This window comes from Oryctolagus cuniculus, chromosome 11, assembly GCF_051225735.1.
Source record: "Oryctolagus cuniculus isolate XC-2025 breed Fujian yellow rabbit chromosome 11, ASM5122573v1, whole genome shotgun sequence".
Taxonomy (NCBI): domain Eukaryota; kingdom Metazoa; phylum Chordata; class Mammalia; order Lagomorpha; family Leporidae; genus Oryctolagus; species Oryctolagus cuniculus.
This window is the reverse complement of record NC_142877.1, coordinates 56,865,962-56,884,628: the sequence shown is the minus strand read 5'-3', so window position 1 is coordinate 56,884,628 and position 18,667 is coordinate 56,865,962. Positions and strand designations below refer to the sequence as shown.

Genomic DNA, 18,667 nt, shown 5'->3' with positions numbered 1-18,667 from the left:
GGAGTGGGGAGACTCTCCCCAGGCAGAAAACACTCCAAGCGAGCAGGTCAGTTTCACAACATCCAGGCTCTGCATTTGACTCTGTTGGTCCCCTGCTTCCCAGGCTGCTTGCTCCCTGGTGGGGGGAGGGCGGTTAGCACTGCAGATGGGAGGCTGGGGGCTGGTGTACTTTGGGGGGAGAAATACCAAAAAAGAGTGCAGGGAGGTGAGGCTGGGCTGATAGGTTCTCTCTCTCTCTCTCTCTCTCTCTCTCTCTCTCTTTCTCTCTCGCCAACCCAGGATCTACTGCACAGGGGAACTCTGGATAAAAGACCTTCTGGCTTGGAGATACCACTGTGTGGCCTCCAACAGGTTCTAGGGGTGCGCCCCTCCCTGTGCTCTGCTCCTCACGGTGGGCGGCTCGCTCCGGGAGGCAGAGGCAGAGAGTCCTGAGACAAAGGGTGGTGACGGGGCTGGGTGGGGGAAAGAGAAAGGGGTTGGGTGGGGAACGGGAGCGGTAGGCCCCCTCCTCCATTGTCACCAGCTTGAAAAACCAGGGCTGAGCGGGGCCTCCCCGGCCGGTAGCCCCTTTAAGGGCACATTCTCCTCCCGCCTCGTAAATTATGCCGGTCCAGCCTCTGGCCGGCCGTGACCGTGAACGCCAGCGGGGAAGGGAGAATCAGCGGCCACCGTCACCGCCGAGCCTGCCAGAAACTATCCCTGCCAATCAGTGTGGCGCTACTAAGCCTCTTCCACAATCCCCTGGACTTCCCGGAGAGCCAGCTGGGGGGTGACTGGGGTGGTAAGTGATTCGGCTCTCAATCTCCGCCGAGGCTTTGGCCCCACAGCCCCACCGGCGGCAGGCAGAGGAGATGGCACCACACCTGAGAACGCTGTTCGCCCAGTGCGGGGCAGAGGGCTTGGGACTTGGCTGTGGGGGTGGGTCAAAAGACCATTCCAGCATCCCATCCTGGAGGGGACAGGAGGCTGGTAGTCGCCGGCCTCTGCCGAATGTTTCAGCCCTCTCCGTGTCCAGCTCTGGATGACCCAGACGTGAGCGGACTTTGGGTGGCGCTGACCCCTCTCTTCTAGAAAATGGCACTTCTCCGGGGTCCCCCCACTCTCCCTCACTCTCCCCAGGCCCTCCAGACTGAGCCTCACTTCCTTCTCTCCCACTGATTTTCCGCGCTTGCTCCCTCCTCCCAACCTCTCCAAACCCCACCAACTGTGAGTTTGGGTGCCCGGCTTTCACTCTCTCCACTCTCATCTGCTTTTGCAGGTAGAAAGTCAGGGCAGCAGAAAGGAAGTGGAAGAAGGGGGCATCTGAGCCCAGGCTCCTCCAGACCCTTGTCGGAGCGCCCCAGTCCCGCCTAAAATAAAGCAGCCCCTCCCCAGCGGCTCTGGGCCCTGCCACCGTCCACAGCTGTGGGCCTCTGCTCTCTCTCTCTCCCTGGCTGGGCTTCTTCCCTTCTCTCTGAGAACTGGCAGGGCCTGCTGGGGGTGTGTGGGAGGGAACCACGAACAAAACAGACAAGAAGACGTCCAGGGAGGGCCTGCCAGAGACGCCGGGCGTCCCAAGCGGGGACTGTGTCCCAGGCGGCGCCCTCTCTTGCTCTCTGCCCAAAGACAGGCTCAGTCTGGGGCTGGCACCCTGTGCCGCCCCCTAAAAGAAGGAGAGGGCTTGCTCTCTCAACAGAAGTCTTTTCTTTTTCATTCTCCGGTTCTGAAACCAGATCTTGACCTGCTGGTCACTAAGATTCAAGCGGTCCGAGAGTTCCCTCCGGCGCTGGCGCGTGATGAACTCGTTGACCAGAAACTCGCCCTCCAGCTCCGCCAGCTGCAGCTTCGAATAGGGCTTGCGCTTCTTCCGTGAGCGGCTGTGGATCGGGTACCAGGGCGCGCCTGGGTGGAGATGAACCGCAGGGTTGGCCAGAGGATTGAGGGGCAACCAGCCCAGTGCCCTCCACCCTTCCCCGGAGCCTTGCCCCTGGCACGCCACCTGGGACCTCAGATTCTCCGTGTTCCTTCTCCTGGCTGGTGGGCATCCCAGAAACCTTTCCCATCCAGATCTTCATCCCTGTCTCCTTTCCCACTTTCACTGGGCACCCTAGCCTCCTGAGCCCTGCCTCCCGTTGCAGGATCGGTGGCCGTCGAAGGCCCATCTCTCACTCTTCCCCTACCTTCTCCTTTATTTTCTTCTTCCCTACTTCCTGGCCCTCTCCTCTCCCACACCCTCCAGGACTGGATCCCAGGAGAGTGTGAACCTAACATTAGCAAGTGGCTAAGAGTAGATCGTATCCAAGGACCCGTGGAAAGCAGGGTCCTGGCTCCGTCCCTCCTGCTTGTGGGGAAGTCTGCCTTAGGATCCCGCTTCTCTGGAGCCCCTGCCCTCTCCGGCCTCTGGCTAGCAAAAAAGGAAACCTCTGCCGTTCTTTTATGGGGATATTTACATGTTTATAGGGCTCACCCCACCACCCGCACTTCATTCTCAAAGAAGCTCTAACTTTCCACTCATTCTGTCACCCCAGGCGGCCCCAGCTCGTCGCTCCCCGGCCCGCCCAGGTAGGAAGCCCTCACGTGGCGCGCACGATTGGGCCGAGGTCCTTACCGCTGGCCGAGAGCCCGCTGCCGGGGTTCAACGGCGATACCAAGCTGCCGGGGTCGCCCGCGCCGGCGCCCTTGTTGCCTTCGTTGAGTAGGGACGAACTGGAGTCGGATTCCAGCGACTGGCACGAGGGCGGGTCGTGCGGAGGTCCCGTGCCGCCGTCGCCACCGCCCGCCGCGTAGTCGTACTTGAAGCCGAGCGCCGGCGGCCCCGACGGCTCCAGCGGCAGCAGCGCCGCTGCTCCGGGTCCGGCGCCCGGGTCGCGCCCGCGCTCCTCGCGCTTCAGGCCGCCACCGCCCTCGGCGCACGGCTCTCGGTAGTAACCCTTGCTGTCCTCCACGCGCGCCAGCTCGCACGTGCGGCCGAAGGGCGGGTTGAGCGACACCGGGCTGCCGAGATAGGGCTGCGGGTAGCCATTGCACGGCTCAGCCGACGGCCAAGGCAGCGAGCACACATTGTCGCGGCGCGGATAGGACAGCGAAGGCAGCCCGGGCAGCTGCGCCCCGGACGCGCGGAAGTTGGGGAAGTAGAAGGTGTCTCCCGTGTGGATGTTCACCAGCGGCCCCACAAACCCGGGATTCAAGAGATTATGCTCGCCCATTTCCGCGGGGCCAGACCGGCAGCTTCTACTTTATTGCTATCTGACATTAAACATAGTTAAACCTGCGCCGGCCACCCATTGGCCGCCCTGCTCACGTGGGTGCCGCCGCCAGGGGGAGGGGTGTGGACAGCGGATTCGCACCCCCCCCCAAACCCACACACACACACACACACACCCCGCACCAACTCCAACTTCTCCCATCCCCAACCCCAGGTGGGGGCTGGGGGGGGACCAAGGTCTAGGGCAGGTCTGTTCGCTGAATTATGTTTTTTTTTTTTTTTTAATCACATAAAACCTAGGGCAGAGAAGTGAAGCAATAGCCAGACGCGGGACAAGAGGGAAAACGCCACACCAAAAATACTCACACATACACACCGGCCCCGCAGCCCCGCCCCCAGATGTGTTATCTTATCACCAACAGCTGGCCCAACACAGCCCGTCCCTCTTTAATTAGCTCCTTTATTAACTAAAACCGTTGGAATTTACAATATCTCCCCAATAAATTACTATTAGATATTGTGTCATATAAAGTTTACTGGCTGTTTAAGGAGACGGATGAGCCCTTGGGTCGGGGTTTATTTACAGTGGAGGGAAGTGGGGGTAAGGACAGGTTTTCCTGCCGCTATTTCTCCCAGCCCTACCCCTGCTGGGCTCTTCCTCAGCACCTTCCCCTTAGGCATTCGCGAAGACATTTGGGGTCCTCTCCCTATCCCCCCACCCAAGGCCCATGGAAACTCAGTCTTGCACCACAGCTGGGAGCCACCCCAGCCTCACACCTCCCCTAACCTTTGGAAGAAGGATGCAGAAGAAGCAAGAAAAAGAGGCGCTTAGCTCCAAAGGGACCTACTTGCCTATTCCTGAAAATCGGGGGGTTGGAGCTACTCATCTTCTGACTTCTAGAGGGACTAAGGAGCTTCTAGGGATTGGGGTGTTCTCAGATTTTTAGCAGCGTGAGACTCCAGCTCCCTAGCAGGGCTTGGCTGCCGGGAGAGGCTCCTGCTTCCCACTGCAAAGGATATACCCACACCCCAGAACTGGCCCAGCCTAGCTTTGCAGAGGGCCAGGGGAGGTTGCCTCCTGAGGTGGGCTGGGAGCCAGAGGGTTTGAGATTTTATTTACGGAGCAAATCTCAGAAGCCTCCTTCAGAAAAGTCTAAGAATCTAGCGCTCTGGCCACTGAAGTGATGATCTGACACTTGGCCCCCCCACAGCCCAGCCCAAGTGGATTGAACAGAAACTCAAAATAGAGCCCTCCCAAACCAGATGTGCCTTACGGGAGCCACCGAGAGAAAACGCTTACATTTCTGTATATGCTTATTTCAAACTCCTACACAAAGCATGGTTCAACTAATACAAGATTAAATTGTTCAGCGACAGTCCAAATACCGCAAGACACTGGAAGATTTAGAGAGTGTTGGAGAGACTGAGAGGTCGAGAGAATAGAAAGGAAACCCACGTAGGTGAAAATTGTCTCTGAGAATGAGGCAAAGCCACAAAAGCAGACGGAAGACAGAAGATTTTCATCTCCCTCTTTTCCTTGTTCTCTCTCTCCTCTCTTCTGCAGGATGCGGCAGAGAGAACGCAGATTCTTGGAATTCCACGGCCCCCCTCGCGATTTCATATTCCAAGCCCTAGCTGCTCACTCCGACAGCAATGCGTCCCCGCGGGCGCCCTGCCGGGGACTGCGCAGAGCCTGCCCCTCCGCCCCTCGCTGGGCTGGATCGTCTCCCCTTTCCCCCCGGCCTGGCCCCTCCGCCCTCAGGAGCCTGCCCTGCTGGGGCGCCTGGTCCACATGCTGGAACCCAAGCCGAGCCGAGGGCTGCCAACTGCTGGGGGGCACGCCGAGGAATGGGCCAGAGACTCCGCCTGGCTTGGCTTTTTCTGTGCTGAATTGATGGAGGGGCTGCGAATTCCATGTCACAGCAACCCTCACATTTTTTTCCTCTGTTCAAGACGCATTCATGAGCGTCACTGACAATTGTTCCTATATTTTTTTTTCTGAGGGGCTAATGTTGATTGTCAAGATAAACAGGGTGTGACTTTAATTCGGTCGCTGATAGCAGTTGGAACACTGAACCAGCAGCGGGGTCTCCGCCCAGGCTCTCCGGGCCTCGGCGCGCAGCCGCTATTGTTGGCGTGGGGGGCGCTGGGCTAGGCTCTGCCGGATACTCTCCGGCCTTTGTGGCGTGGGATCTTCTCCCCGTTCTCTTTCGCGTCCCCGGATGACTCCGATCGTCTAGAAGACGGACCGCAGGACAGAGAGCGGGAGCCTCGGCGCATCCTCCCCCAGCTCGCGGATCTCTGGCCTGGAGCTCGGCCGGCTGCGCTCCCTGGCCAGGCCGCTCCGAACGCGCGCAGCAGCGGCCACAGGGCGGCAGATGCCGACGAAATGAGGATGGGCTGAGGAAGTCCTTTTTCAATACACGCACTTGTCTCGGCCCGATTTGGCTCTGTCCAAACAGGCCATTTTCTCTAGGTTTCGGACTTTAGGCACAAACCCCTTCCTTCTACGCAGTCGACCCCGATTGCAGTCGGAGAGCGCAAGCCAAGAAGTCATCGGCAAAATTCGCATTCCAGGTGTCTTGCTCCCTCAAGCCCTCCCGCCGCGAGCCCAGGGGTTTTCAGGACCCTACCGAGGACCCAGGCAATCTAAGTGTCCAGCTCCAGCAGGCACCACCGTGGCTTTGTTCGCCTCTAAGAAATCCCGCCGCACACGCAACTCAAGCGCCCCTTCTTTAACCAGGCTCGGACAAAAACGCCGCTCCCGGCCTGGGTCCCCAGGGCCGGCGGGAGGCTCGGGTGCAAAGCTGCCAATCTAAATGCGGCTTTGGCGAGAGGCGCTCGCCGCCGGGAGCGGTCTAGGGCTGGGTTAGGAGGCTAGGAGAGACTCGCAGCCCCCCGACGCTGGGCAGCTGCGTCCAGCCGGGTCCGACCCGCCAGCGCTGCGCTGCCCACGCGCAGAACTACAGTAGGTCGGACCGCAGCTCTGGAACCGCCGCGCGATTGGTGCGCCCTAACTCTGTGGGTTCATCGGAACGCAGAGCTAGACAAGGGGTGGCTTGAGCGTTGGTCCCTCGGCCACCCGTTCCCACTGCAGCTGGCCCGGCTCCACCGTGCCCCGCTCATTAACTCCGGGGCTATGAAAGCTGAAGGCAAGGCTTCGGACCAAGGCTTTTCTTGCACACCCGAGGCAGCCGGTGTCCTGCAGCACCCTTCCTCGCCTTCTCTGTGCCTCCACCCCTCCTTCCACATCCTCGGGGCCGCCGGTGAGGATGAGACAATTATAAAATCCATGCCTTCCCTGGTGGCAGGGACAGAATGGCTGTGGGAGGCACAGGCCGCCAGCGATCACTCCCGCTCGCCTGCCAGCCCAGGAGGTCGGAAATTAGTAGGTGCGGTGCTGTCTTCTCCTTGGTCCGCCAAGACCTCTGCTGGCCCTGGCGGCCCAGTTCAAGGTCACTGTCTGATTTGCAGAGAGCGGTTCTGCCGCTTATGCAAATGAAACAGGGCCTGGGTCCCAGAAGGGACATTAGTGAGAGCTGGTCGGGCAGCGGGAGGGGAGATAACAGCCGCCCATGGGGACAGCCTGGGCCCCTGCAGACCGCCGGACCCTCTCAGTCTCACCCCCTGTAGCGGTTCAGGCTTGGAGGGGGACCTTTGTAAGGTAGGGGTAGGGGCTCAATTTCCTTCATTGCTCCCAGGCTCCTGTAGGGATCAACGCCCACCTTATTCCCGACCCTTCCTTCGAAGACTGGGACTGAAAGAGCAGACTGGGAGACACCCCCTCCTTCCCCAGGTGCTGCTTTTGGGCGATCCTCAACCTGGAGAAGGGGCTGGACAAGGCTGAGTGAGAGAGTTCCGTCCAGCTTCCTGGCTCACTCAAGAGCTTGGGGACAAGAGTACCTCCTCCCATCCCTCGCATGGGGCTCCTCTGAGCCCCAGTCCAGATCCACCAGAATACCCTAGTCCAATTACCCTTGTGTGTGGGGGGGGGGAATAGGGCGGGGGGGTAATCCCAGGAAGGACCATCCGGGAGATGCCCTCTGCATGCCTAGCTGGGCCATCCCCCATATCTCCCCATTCTGTCTTTCCCGCGGCGCACTAACAGTTAAACACCTCCCCAGCTCTGACATTTTCCACCTCCACCAGTAGAGGATCTCCTCCGCCCGGTGAATTACTGAGTGTCAGGAGAGGTGTGGGGACCAAGTTCACACACACCTCATCAAACGCCACACCCACAACCGCCTGCGACGCATCGCAGCGCCCCAGGCCTGACTTCGAAGCCGGCTGGGGGTGAGCACTACCCCCAGTACCCGCGCCCCTCGGCCCGACCCCTCTGGCTGTGCCCGGGTCGCCCGCCCCCACCACGGCTCCGGGGAGGAGCTGAAATCTGCCAGAGGGGGTGGGTCTGCTCCACACAGCTATTCAGCTGCCTCCCAAACCCCAGGGCCCTCGTCTGGGGCAACGGGCGCCAGCGGACAGGGGTGGGAGCAACCGACAGAGGGGGCCGGCGGGGACTCGAGGATGCACCGCAGACCCCGAGCTGGGCTGGACGAGCGGGGATCCACTTACCGTTGGAGACCGAAGGCGGAGGTCTTCAGCCTCTAGAAACCTTCCGGCTCCCCCCCTCCCCGAGGCCGCCCGCAGGCCCAGCGGCCACAGCCCAGGAGGGCGGGGCGCGCGAGGCGGAGGGAGCGGCCGGCGGCAGGCGCGCAGGGGCTGAGTTGCTGGAGCATCTCTGGAGAGGCCGTCTTTTATGGGCGTTATTAGCGCCCCTGTCTAGACTGCAGATGACACCTCCTCAGTGTGTAAACAGAGGCGACCGGCTCCGGCGGGAAGGGGATGGCGCGTCTACAGGGGCCCCCCCGGAAGATCAAGGCCTACCCCCCCCCCCACCCCGCGCCTGTGCTCTCGGTGATGTCAAGGTCAGAAAGACCTAGTCACGGTCAAGGCTAAAAGAGGAAGAGCCTGGTTGGTTGCTAAAGAGCTCTGGCGGTGGCGGCCTCTTCCTCCTCCTCCTCCTCCACCCCCCTCCTCCTCCCAGAAGCCCCTCGCTCCCCAGGGCCCCTCGCTCCTCCACCAGCGCAGGTCTAGAGATACATCTGCCCCAACGGGGCCTCGCAGCTTCTTAGGAGAGGGCTCTGAAACCATCCAAGACCTTCCGGGCGGATCTTAGGGTGGGGAGCCCTTTTGTGAATAGAATGAGGTCACAAGGGAGCTGCGGCAGGCCAGGGCTGTCAGGAGAGACGGCGCCTATGGGGGGGGGCTGCCCTTGCCTCGAACCCCCCACCCTCCCCACCCTCACCCCATCCCCCACGCCCTCCCTCTACCACCTATGGGTCAACTTCAGGACCCAACAGCCCGCAGGGGTGCTGCTGGCCTGTGGGTTCCTGCTGCTGGGCTCCTGGCTGAAAAACCCATCTTGCTGGCCCCTAGTCTGGAGACTAGGACTTGTGGGGAAGCTCCCCCCCCCACACCCCGCCATCATCATCAGCAAACTCCAGGAAGGATCTGAGTTCTCCCTGGCAGCCTCTGGGTGAAGAGACCCCAGCCCACCTGCCCCCACTCCTCTCCTCAGGCAGGTGGGGGAGTAGGGGGTGCCATCAGATTATAAAAGCATGGAAGCCACCATCCCAGGGAAAGCTCTGGGCTCCTTAGCCCCTTGCTCGTGCATTATTTGCCTTTGCTCCCAGCCTTATTCTAACACAAACACTGGTAGACCAGCCTTGAAGAGGAAGGACTTTTTGTGGATGTAAATAATGGAGAGGAAACACACTCTACCGCCAAGACAGGGTGTGCTGGGTGACGACCTCCACTTACACACTTGGGTTCATAAAAGCCGGACACGTGTGAGCACACGCACCCTCATGCTCACGTACTCCTTCCCAGAGACGTCTCACAGCGTCCCCAGTGATGGCGCCCCAGACAGAGGAAGGAAAGGTCCCTCCCCAGAACACGCCCGCTCAGAGTGCCTGCCTACTCCTAGCGAGACACATCCGCAAAGTCAGTCCGGGCAGGCGGCATAGAAACCCTCCAGAATCCATCCAGGATGGGAGAGCTCCTGACAGCCTGGCTCCAGCAGAGCCGCGGTCCTTGCTGGGGTTACCAGCGTCCCCTGCTCCCCCCAGTTGCCTGCCTGAGGTTTCCTCTGCACCTTTCCTTTGCCTTCAACCGTCTGGGGTCTCGAGTTGGGGGTGTCTCGGTGGAGGAAGACTCGCTCATTTGACTGTGTATGGGTTTTGTGCAGAAGTAGGAGGATCCCTTGGAGAACTCTGGACTTCTCTATCCACCAAGTGCCCCCTCCCCAACTTTCACTGTGTTTATGTCTTTGACATGGAGCTTCCCAAAAGAGCCAAGAGGGCTGGGGGACAATATCAATAGAGCCCCGGGCTCTTGTCCACTTAGTTCCCTTTTCTGACCACACACACACACACACACAGAGAGAGAGAGAGAGAGAGAGAGAGAGAGAGTCTTCAATGCTTTCCATTCCAGGGGAGACTCCGGGAGGCTTGGAAGAGAGATGGGGTGGTGGGTGGGGAGAGAAAGGGGATGTGGAATTGAGAATGAACCCTATTCCTGGGCAAATCCCCTACTCTCTTATATTTCACTGCCCACCATGGTGGTCAACCCGGAGCTGGTGTCAAGTAGAACAGTACTGGCAGCCACAGCAGCAGTGGAGCCCCCAGGAAAAGGGAATTCTTCAGGCTCTTTGTCTCTCATGCTGTGTGTGTGTGTGAGAGAGAGAGAGAGAGAGAGACCCCAGAAACATTTAAACATTTATTCAAATGCAATTTTAAAAGCTTCAGTCCCATCAGGCAAAGGGAGAATGGAGAACTCTGATTTCCAACCTGATGCCTCCAGTTTTTCTGGGCCTTGGGAGAGGAAAAATATTATATATAAATAAAAATTGCTGCAGTAAAGATTTAATCTGAGATAACATTGTTTTAGGCTATATTGCTTTTTAAAAGTCTCTTAACCTGACAACTTAACGATCTCATTAACTCTGCCAGATAGGGAGATAGGCACAGACGCGACAAGGAAAACAAATTAGTGGCAGTGTCTACATGGGCTCCCAGGAAGGTTAGAGAGTAAAAGTGAGGTTGGCTTGGCAAACTGGGGGCCCAAGGACTCCCAGCAGCCCCGCCCATTGGCCTAGGTTAGTGGGAAGAAAAGAGTTCTGCTGAGCTAGGCAGGCTGGGCAGACCTGCACCAACCCCAACCCTAGCCCAGACTGGCTGCAGGGGTTTGGGAGCCTGGGGGGCAGTAAGGGCCTCAGGAGCCTCCCACCACTCTGCTACTACTACCTCCCCACCCCCAGCTTCTAGTTAGCACAGCACCCTCTGAGCACCCAGAGCCAGAGCTGAGCCTCAACTATTAACTGCAGTGACAAGCAATGGGCTTTAGTCACTCACCTGTCTCCGGGCAGTCACTTGCCAATCAACGTTTCACTTCCTGGACAGATGTGCAGCTAAACTGGGTATTAGCATAGGAAGAGCTTTTCTCCTGCCTCAATGGTAAAGACTGCACCTATAACTCAAAGAACTCAAGCGGAGCCAAGTAGGGGTTTGGGATCAGCCTAAGTGGGGGTGCTGTGTGCCCTCTGCTCCCTGCCTCTTTGGCTGTATAGGGGCACCAGGCATCAGAGATGGCCCTGAAGAGCCAGTGGCAGAACTGGTTTCAGAAGGAACCTGAACAATAAAATCATGGCAAAAAAAAAAAAAAAGATTTTATTTTAAAAACAGGTTTGTGGATTTTTTTTTGCATTCAGTACATTGTCATTCAGACATCACAATACTATATACAGATACACAACATTTTTTCTTTTTAAAAAAAGAGCCTGTTTCTGATGGACATTTCAAGAGAACACTGTTTTGTAATGGGCCAGTGGGAAGGGAGGAGGTGAAGGGGCCCCTAGGACACCAAGCTGGCCTTGGAGGAGGAAAGCAGCGTGTGGCTGATCGGGCTCCAGTTCTACTTGCCTCCTGGGCTGCTGCTCCTCTACTGATTTCCTAGGGATGTCACTCAAAGTGAAAGCGTGAGGCCTCTTCCGCGAGCCACGGCCTGGATGTAGGGAGGTGGAGAGGAACTCTGCGGGGTTGGGGGCGGGACCCACTCTCCATCCCCTTGGAAGAGAAGTTTGCCCTTAGGAAGAAGTTCTGCTGTTTGCCTAGCCCGGCCCCCAAGCTCAGGGGTGGTGGTGGTGGGGTGAGCGCACCGAGCAGCGCCGCTCGGTCTTCCTCCTCCCCGGATTTCCACGCGATGACCGAGCCGCCGGCGGCGGATCGCGGGGAGGCAGCGGGGGCAGGGCCGGGACTGAGAAAATGCTGTTTCTTGGTTGCAATGCAAGGGTCGGGGCTTCTGTGGACACAGACCCGAAAGAGAGAAAACCCAGCGGCGAGCTCCGAGCGGGTCTATAACTCAGCCGCGGCCGGATGCCTACGAATGATCATCGATATAACGCGATTTGTAAAATATGCACAGAGAAATCTCAATGGGAAATCGTGCCTCAGGAGTGCGGGACAGACAGAGGGGAAAGAGGAACTGCCGGGAAGGCAGGGGCTCGCCGGGTGCTGCGGCTCCGCACGCCCGAGGAGGGCGATCCACCAGCCTGGCCGGCGATGGGGTCTTCCGGGGCGCCCTGGCCCTGCCTGGGTTCCGATGGTTGGGCTCTCGGCCGCCCCGTCCTCGTCCTTCTTAGGGGCGGACGAGGGCGAGTAGAAGCCTCCTCCCACAGCCACCTCGACCCGCGTCCAAAGCCGCTGAGGCCTGGCGGGCTCCTCGGGCTTGGGGTTGAGGCTGGGGTGGGATACGGAGCAGGCAGGCGAGGCCTCTCGGCCTTCCGTGGGCGCGGTTCCTCTTTCTCCTCAACGTTCAATACTCGTCCGCACCGGCGCAGCGTCCTTCGGTGGGCTCGGGCACGGTACAAAGCGGCGACATAAATAGGCGGAGCGGGCGGCGGGGGGCGGGGGGCGGTCAGGTGGAGTGGAGGTGCGGCGCTTTCGATTTGCTGACCACCTTCTTCTCTTTGACTCGGCGGTTCTGGAACCAGATGGTGACCTGGCGCTCGGAGAGGTTCGTGGTGGCTGAGATGCGCCGGCGCTTCTCTTTGGTGATGAACTTGCTGGCTGCGTACTCTTTCTCCAGCTCCTTCAGCTGCACCTTGGTGTAGGGCACGCGCTTCTTGCGCCCACGCCGGTAGCTGCTCACCTCGGGCTGCAGGGGAACCACGTCTGGGGGAGGGGAGAGAAGGTACGTGAAACGCGCGGCTCTGCGGGGCGGCGACTCCGAGGGGACCCGCGCGCCGCTCTGCCTGGTGAAGCCCCCTAATCCTTTGTACCTCTGATATTAGCAAGGTCACACGGATACTCGCCGTAGGCACAAACTTGGAGGGGGTGCCAACAACTCAGTAATTCAGTTAATGCGATTTAAAAAAAAAATCAAAACGAGTGTAAAAACTCCATGATGAAAAAATAAATAAATGTTTCAAATAAACACAGAATCAGTACAACTGATTTCTCCTTTAGACCTAGGCTGGGATATGGCTCTGCAGGGCCTCCTCTCCCTGGCCCCTTACAGGACCAGGCCCACATGCCATCCTAGCTGCCTGCTGGCTTGACCAGGATTCAGAAAGCCCTCCTTCCCGCAGTATCTAACTTTCGGGTGCCCATCTTGGCTTATTCCCCGTCCCTTTGGGACAAGAAGGAGGTCTGTTTTACATTTGGGGGAGGGTATGGCAGGCAGAGGGGTCACCATCAGTGGGCACAGACCACCAAGTGGGTCTGCCTGCCTCTGGGCGCTGGTTCTGCATCAGGGATCTGAGGCACCAACGGATAAAGAGAAGCAAAGTGTCCCACGGTGCAGGCGGACTGGAACTGGGGCTCCATGTTGTGAACCACCAAGCAACCAGGGTGGGAGGTCCTGGCCATGGAGACACAGGAAACCAGGTTCCTGGATGTAGGAGGGGGCCTGGTCCCCCCCCTCCCCCAACCAGACAGAATAAATTCTGCCCCAACCTCCTCCCCATTCGGTTCCTTTTAGAGTGCAGGAAACTGGTTACATTCCACAGAGCAAGCCTCACCCTAAACCCTAAACAGGTCGTCATCCCAACCCCGTGCAGTTCCTTTCTGTAGGTTCTGACGATTTCACCAGGGCGAAACCCAACATGGCACTTCCAGGCTCACTGTCCAGTCCACCCTCTGTCCTGCCAGTGAAAGGTCCTAGCAAAGCTTGCTAGGGGAGGTGGAGAGCTGGGGGGAATCATTGGATAACCCAGTCCTCACCTTCCTCAGGCAGAAGCCAGCGAGTAGGGCGGAATCTCTGGGGTTCCCGGAACCCATCATTCTTACTGCCCTTACAGGCCAGAGTGAAGACCCAAACTCCTTCCCTGGCATCCTCATCAACCCCCTCGCTACACCTGTCCCCATTGGGTCTGCTCTCTCCTAGGGGCGTCTACCCAGGACAAGGAGAACAGGAGTCCCATCCAACACAGGTAGAAGGGAAATAAAAACTCTCAGGAAGGACGTGTCGGAGAGGGGTCCTCTTTACGGCGACAATTTCTCAGGAAAATTGCTGGACCTGGGATTTTTTTTCTGCCTCTGTATAAATAAGCCAGGTTTTTTTTTTTTTTTTAATCTGAAAAACAAAACAACTCCCCTTTAACAGATAAGAGCTTTTAAAGTTAACAAAGATTTTTTTCTTAGAGGATAATTTTTAAAAATTCTCAGTTTTCAAATATGTTTTATAGATGTGGTTGTGATTCAGGAAATTGATGATTCAAGGACAAGAACAAAAATGAAGAGGGTGAGTGGTGATACCATGAGATTTTGTTTGTCTGCTTTTGTTGTAAATTCTCAGAACATTTCTTCGGGCTTATTGTATTAAGCCTATTTTAGACGCTCCAGAATCTGAGGCTCAGTGTGGGTAAAATAATTTAAATGGCAAAGCCAGGCTTTAAATCCAGACTTTCCTGACTTGCAACATAACCATACAGTAAGTTTTAAGATGCAAACAGGCCGCCTTGTACCGTCCAGTGTTAAGACATCTCCTTGGCCCTTGACAGTAAAGTGCAGTGGAGGTGGGTCTTCCTTTCTGAATTAACCAGATAATTGTCTCTGGTTTTCAACATCACTCATAATTACTTACCTAATTTTAGATCTCTAAATGCCCACTCTAAATCCTCAATGGGATTTCATCAACATAACCCTTAAAAATATCACCTTTAAAAAAGGGTCTGAATAGGTTATATTTCTCTACAGGATGCCCAGGCTTGACCTGGTGGAGTTTTTGCATGGATCAGACCAAGACGCAGGTTTTTGAGGGAAACAACTCCAGCCTTGTCTTTCCACGGAAGCCCCCTTGCATTGTCTGCTGCCTTGTCTGGAGAGGAAGCCTGCTCTGCAGATATGGAAGCATCTAGTAACTCAGATCTTGAGTTGTATCTACAAGGCCTAAAGGGAGTGGGGACTTGACCATCACTGTTACCAACACAGCTTCCCCACTCTCCCTCCATCACACCTGGGAGCCTGGCAGACACCTCTGAGGCTCCAAAGCTCCGCCATAGTGTTCTCTTAAGAGCCCGAGGGGTCCCTGGCTACAGCTTCCACAGCCCCCTTCTCTCCCACAAGCGGGCTCTGGGTTCCCAAGAGGGGCCCAGACCAGCTAGAAACCCAGCCAGCTGCTCTTCTCAACCCAAAGCCAAAAGCTTTCAACAGAGACTTCCAATGCAGTCCACTTCTTCTTCCCCCTAAATCCAGTCTCTATATCTAATTCTCTCCTGGAATTTCTGCCTCCTGCTGTCAAAAAAAAAGTGTCTACACTCACCATAGGAAGGAACAAAACAAAACAAAAACTCAGAGCAGTGAAGCAAGGGTCTGTATAATTGGGAGACAGAAGAAGCCACAACACATCTCAGCCCTAATTATCGGGATCTCTCTGAACAATTGCCGGCATCTCCCACACCAGCCCAGACTGCTATAGACAAGGGTTCTGAGAGCCAGAGGCGCTGAAGAGAGACAGTGATGTTTATGCCTAGATGCCGCTGAACAAACCACAATTGCATAGACAGAGTTATCTGGAAATCTCGCTACTTCTAAAAGATCTCTGTGTGGGTAGAAAGATGGAGGGTGTCTGAAGATAATTTCTTTTTCATCTGCCTCCTGCCTGGACCTCTGCACTCACCCAGATACATCAGCCAGGTTCTGTTTCCACTCGGGAAGTGCGTGAGCTCAGTGCTGCTGAGGCAAGCCGCAAGTCTTTCATATGCATTTCCATGCTGTCGTTTGCAAGTGTATTAAATCTCTACTGGGCTGTATTATTTTATTTCAGAGATATTTTTCTCTAGGAGGCTATGATCAAAACTGTTGACTTTCAGCAGGGTTTGCTGACTTTTTTCTTTTTCTTTTTCTTTCTGAGGATCTTTATTTCTGAGCTCCCCTCCAGTCCTATCCTACTCTGCATGCATTCACCCTAAACCCATGAGCATTGCTGCAGGGCTATGCCCTCATCCACAGTGGGATCTGGGAGCTGGCAGGCACCTCTTCCCCACCCGTTGGCACAACCATCTGGTTCCAGTGCTTCAGATTCCCGTTGGACCCCCAATGCCTACAGAGCTTTCTGTTCTGGTGATAAAGAGAATTACAGGGTTGTCTCTCTATCTGTGTTGAGTACCTACATGTGAATCGCCGCTCTTCCAGAAATGTGTTGTTGTGTGCTTCCTATGTAGCAGTTAATGAAAGAAATCATATTACCTGACGATATCATAGCTGATGCAAAGTAGGTGATATGTGACAGCAGTATAGTAAAACTGCATGAGTCTCAATTCTGGCAATTCTGGGCACCTAGTGTGGGTCCCATCCTGGTACTGCATTATATTGTACTAAGCAATCTTGCAATATTTTCATGAATGCTACTTGCTACGCTCTCTAACATCATCCAGGGATTTTTCTTCATCTACGTCCACTCCCAGTCTTGGATATGGAAGAATATCAGGCTCGCCCTTAGAAGGTCTTTGGGTCGTGCTTTCCAACGAGAACAACCCTTGGCCCAGCATGTGGAACTCGGGGAGGGTGGCTCTCTGGGCAGTATGCAGAGGTATCTGTGGTTGCTCTGAGAACCCTGTGTAGCCATCAAAGGAGGACTGGCTGTCAGCCACTAAGACCTGCTTACAGGGAGAGCAGGCTCACATGTGGGGTCCCCTAGACCCCAGAACAGGTGTCTCAGCACAGGATGCAAGCTCCTGATGTGGTGGTTCTGGGAAGCACGGGACAGGTCTCCCCCACCTCCTTGGGTAGGGGTGATGGGAGGCACGGGAGCTTCTCCTGGTTGGAGACAGCCTCCACGGCAGAAGGGAATTCTCCCCTTCCATAGCCGTGCAGGACCCAGGGGTCCCCAGCTCTTGGGGGGGGGCTGCCCTCAAGGCCCCCCAGGTCTTCCTCACTTCTCATCACCAGCCCTTCTTTCTGTGTCTGGCCCAGCGACTGGCTCCAGCTGATCTGGGGAACTTGACAGTGGGAGCCTCCAAGGCATTCTAGTTCAGTATATACCACCGGCCAAGAAAATTCAAGTCCCATTCCCTCTCCAGCGATTTTAGCTCTTCTTTTCCCTCAACAATCAGGAAACTCGGGCTGATTTTTAAAAATGAATCAAGGTAGAGGAAACCCTACATTTCACTAGATCCTGGCAAATCAGACCCCTACTTAAAAAATACTATCCAGTGCCTGTACGATCCTGAAAATGCAGGCAGAAACCGTGAGAGTTCTTATCACCCCCACGCCCCCAATTCTTCGATGAGTTGAGGGCTTTCTCCTGGAATTTGGGGCACGGGAGGCTCACCCCCACCCCCAGCCCAGTCCGGAAGCGGGGTTAGGGGCAGGGGCCTTGCGCGAAGCTGCAGCCGGCAGGGGGAGGATGAGGCGAGCTCCCGACCGGAGCCGAGCCGGCGGCCCCGGCGCTCGGGCGCCTGTGATTGCTTCACTCGGCCGGGCAGCTCCGGAGAACGTGTCGGAGCAGATTTCTTCCCCAGCGCATTCCTTAGCGCAGCTCGCCCGGCCGGCTCCATCGGCAGCCCAGCCGAGCCGGCGCGCCGAGGCCAGACGGCGGGGGTGGCTGGGGCGCGGAGCCCGGGGGCAGGCGGGGCGGGGAGGGGTCGCTGGCGGCAGCGGAGCTCGGGCCCCTTCCTTACCTGGGAAGGGAGACTTCCAGAGGTGGGCGGACTGCGACTGCTCTTTGGAGCAGTACACCTGACTGTCCCAGCCATTGGAGAGAGCCCAGTGCTGGTAGCCTTCGACCGGGATGAGCGCGTCGTGACGCGGCTCCGGGTGCCCGCTGATCCCGGGCACCACCGACACGTCCAGGTAGCCGGGCATCGCCTGGTAGGAGCTAGCGAAGCTGGGGTAGAAGGCGAACTCCTTGGCCCGAGAAGACAGGTCATCACCCGGCAGGGCGCCCGACGGCTCCGGGTACTTGTCGCCCGGGTGGTAGGCGCAAGGCTTCTGCTGCAGGTTCACGTTGTGTGACAGGCGGCAGCCGTAGTAGCTGCCCCCGAACGGGTAGCCGTAGCCCAGGGTGGCGCTGGACGAGGTGGGGGGCGCCGGCGGAGGGGCGCACTGGCGCGCTGCCTCCGGGGCCGGGATGTCCGTGTAGACGGCGCCCTGCGGAGCGCCCAGGGGAGCCGGCGGGCGACCCAGCACGGGGTGCGGAAGCAGGTCGCGGCAGTGGCTGGCCGGGCAGCTGCTGCCCAGGCCGTCCATGCTCGGGGCTTTGCCGGGGCTCGCTCCGCTGCAGCCGCCCCCCGCGCCGCCTGCGCCGCCGCCGCCGCCGCCGCTGCCGCTCTCCGCCGCGCTGTCCTCATAGACGTACATAAGGCTCTCCGGCCAGCGCGGATGCAGGAGCAGCGAAGTCGTCATGACATGGTCTGCTCGAGCTTTTTAAAAACTCCACTTGCCAGAGGCAGAGAGCTAGGGAGACACCTCGCTCCCTTTTCCCCTCCTCCCTCCCCTCCTCCTCCACCTCCCCCTCCTCCTCCTCCTCCTCCTCCTCCAGGAGCTTCCACCTCCCTCCGTGCATTCTCTCTACGCATGCGGGGACACTTCATTAAGAAATCCGCCGGCTCCCGCCCTCCTCCCCTTGGCGCCCCTCCCGCGGCCACGTGACGCGGTCCTCGCACGTGACGCCCAGGCTGGAGCTCCTGGGGTTCCCTCCCTTCGACGAGAGGCGGGGCGTCAAGAAGGAGGTTTGTGCTGATTGGCTCTCGGGAGGGGCCTAGGAGGCGGGCCCTGCGAGATTTAAAGGGACAGGGCGACGCCCCCTGGCTGGACCGCGGAGGGAGAGGGGAGAAGGGGAGGGGGAAGCTGAATTTAGCCGACGCAAAGGGGTCTGGGGAGGAGAGGACTGTTCCTGTGCGCCTCCCCCTCGGGTTAGGATGCGCACGGGGAGGGGGGAGGAGGCAGACGCGTACCCCAAAACCCCTCGCTGGGATTGCCAAGG

At 57.7% G+C, this 18,667-nt stretch overlaps 2 protein-coding genes and 1 long non-coding RNA gene across 3 annotated transcripts in view; all 3 read right to left on the bottom strand.

Moving 5' to 3' along the window:
- Window positions 1-18,667, bottom strand: part of LOC149123478 (uncharacterized) — a 427,738-nt gene that overhangs the window by 333,361 nt on the left and 75,710 nt on the right. The gene's annotated exons all lie outside the window — the stretch shown is intronic.
- HOXC12 (homeobox C12) lies at window positions 1,549-3,185 on the bottom strand. Its single transcript, XM_002711030.6, has 2 exons — window positions 2,588-3,185; window positions 1,549-1,881 (listed from the first exon to the last, which is right to left on the bottom strand). Exons 1-2 carry the CDS (start codon window positions 3,183-3,185, stop codon window positions 1,643-1,645), a joined length of 837 nt encoding a protein of 278 aa, XP_002711076.1. The 3' UTR covers window positions 1,549-1,642.
- On the bottom strand, window positions 10,005-18,119 carry HOXC13 (homeobox C13). The gene is made up of 2 exons (XM_008256700.5): window positions 17,364-18,119; window positions 10,005-12,414 (listed from the first exon to the last, which is right to left on the bottom strand). Exons 1-2 carry the CDS (start codon window positions 18,085-18,087, stop codon window positions 12,158-12,160), a joined length of 981 nt encoding a protein of 326 aa, XP_008254922.3. The 5' UTR covers window positions 18,088-18,119; the 3' UTR covers window positions 10,005-12,157.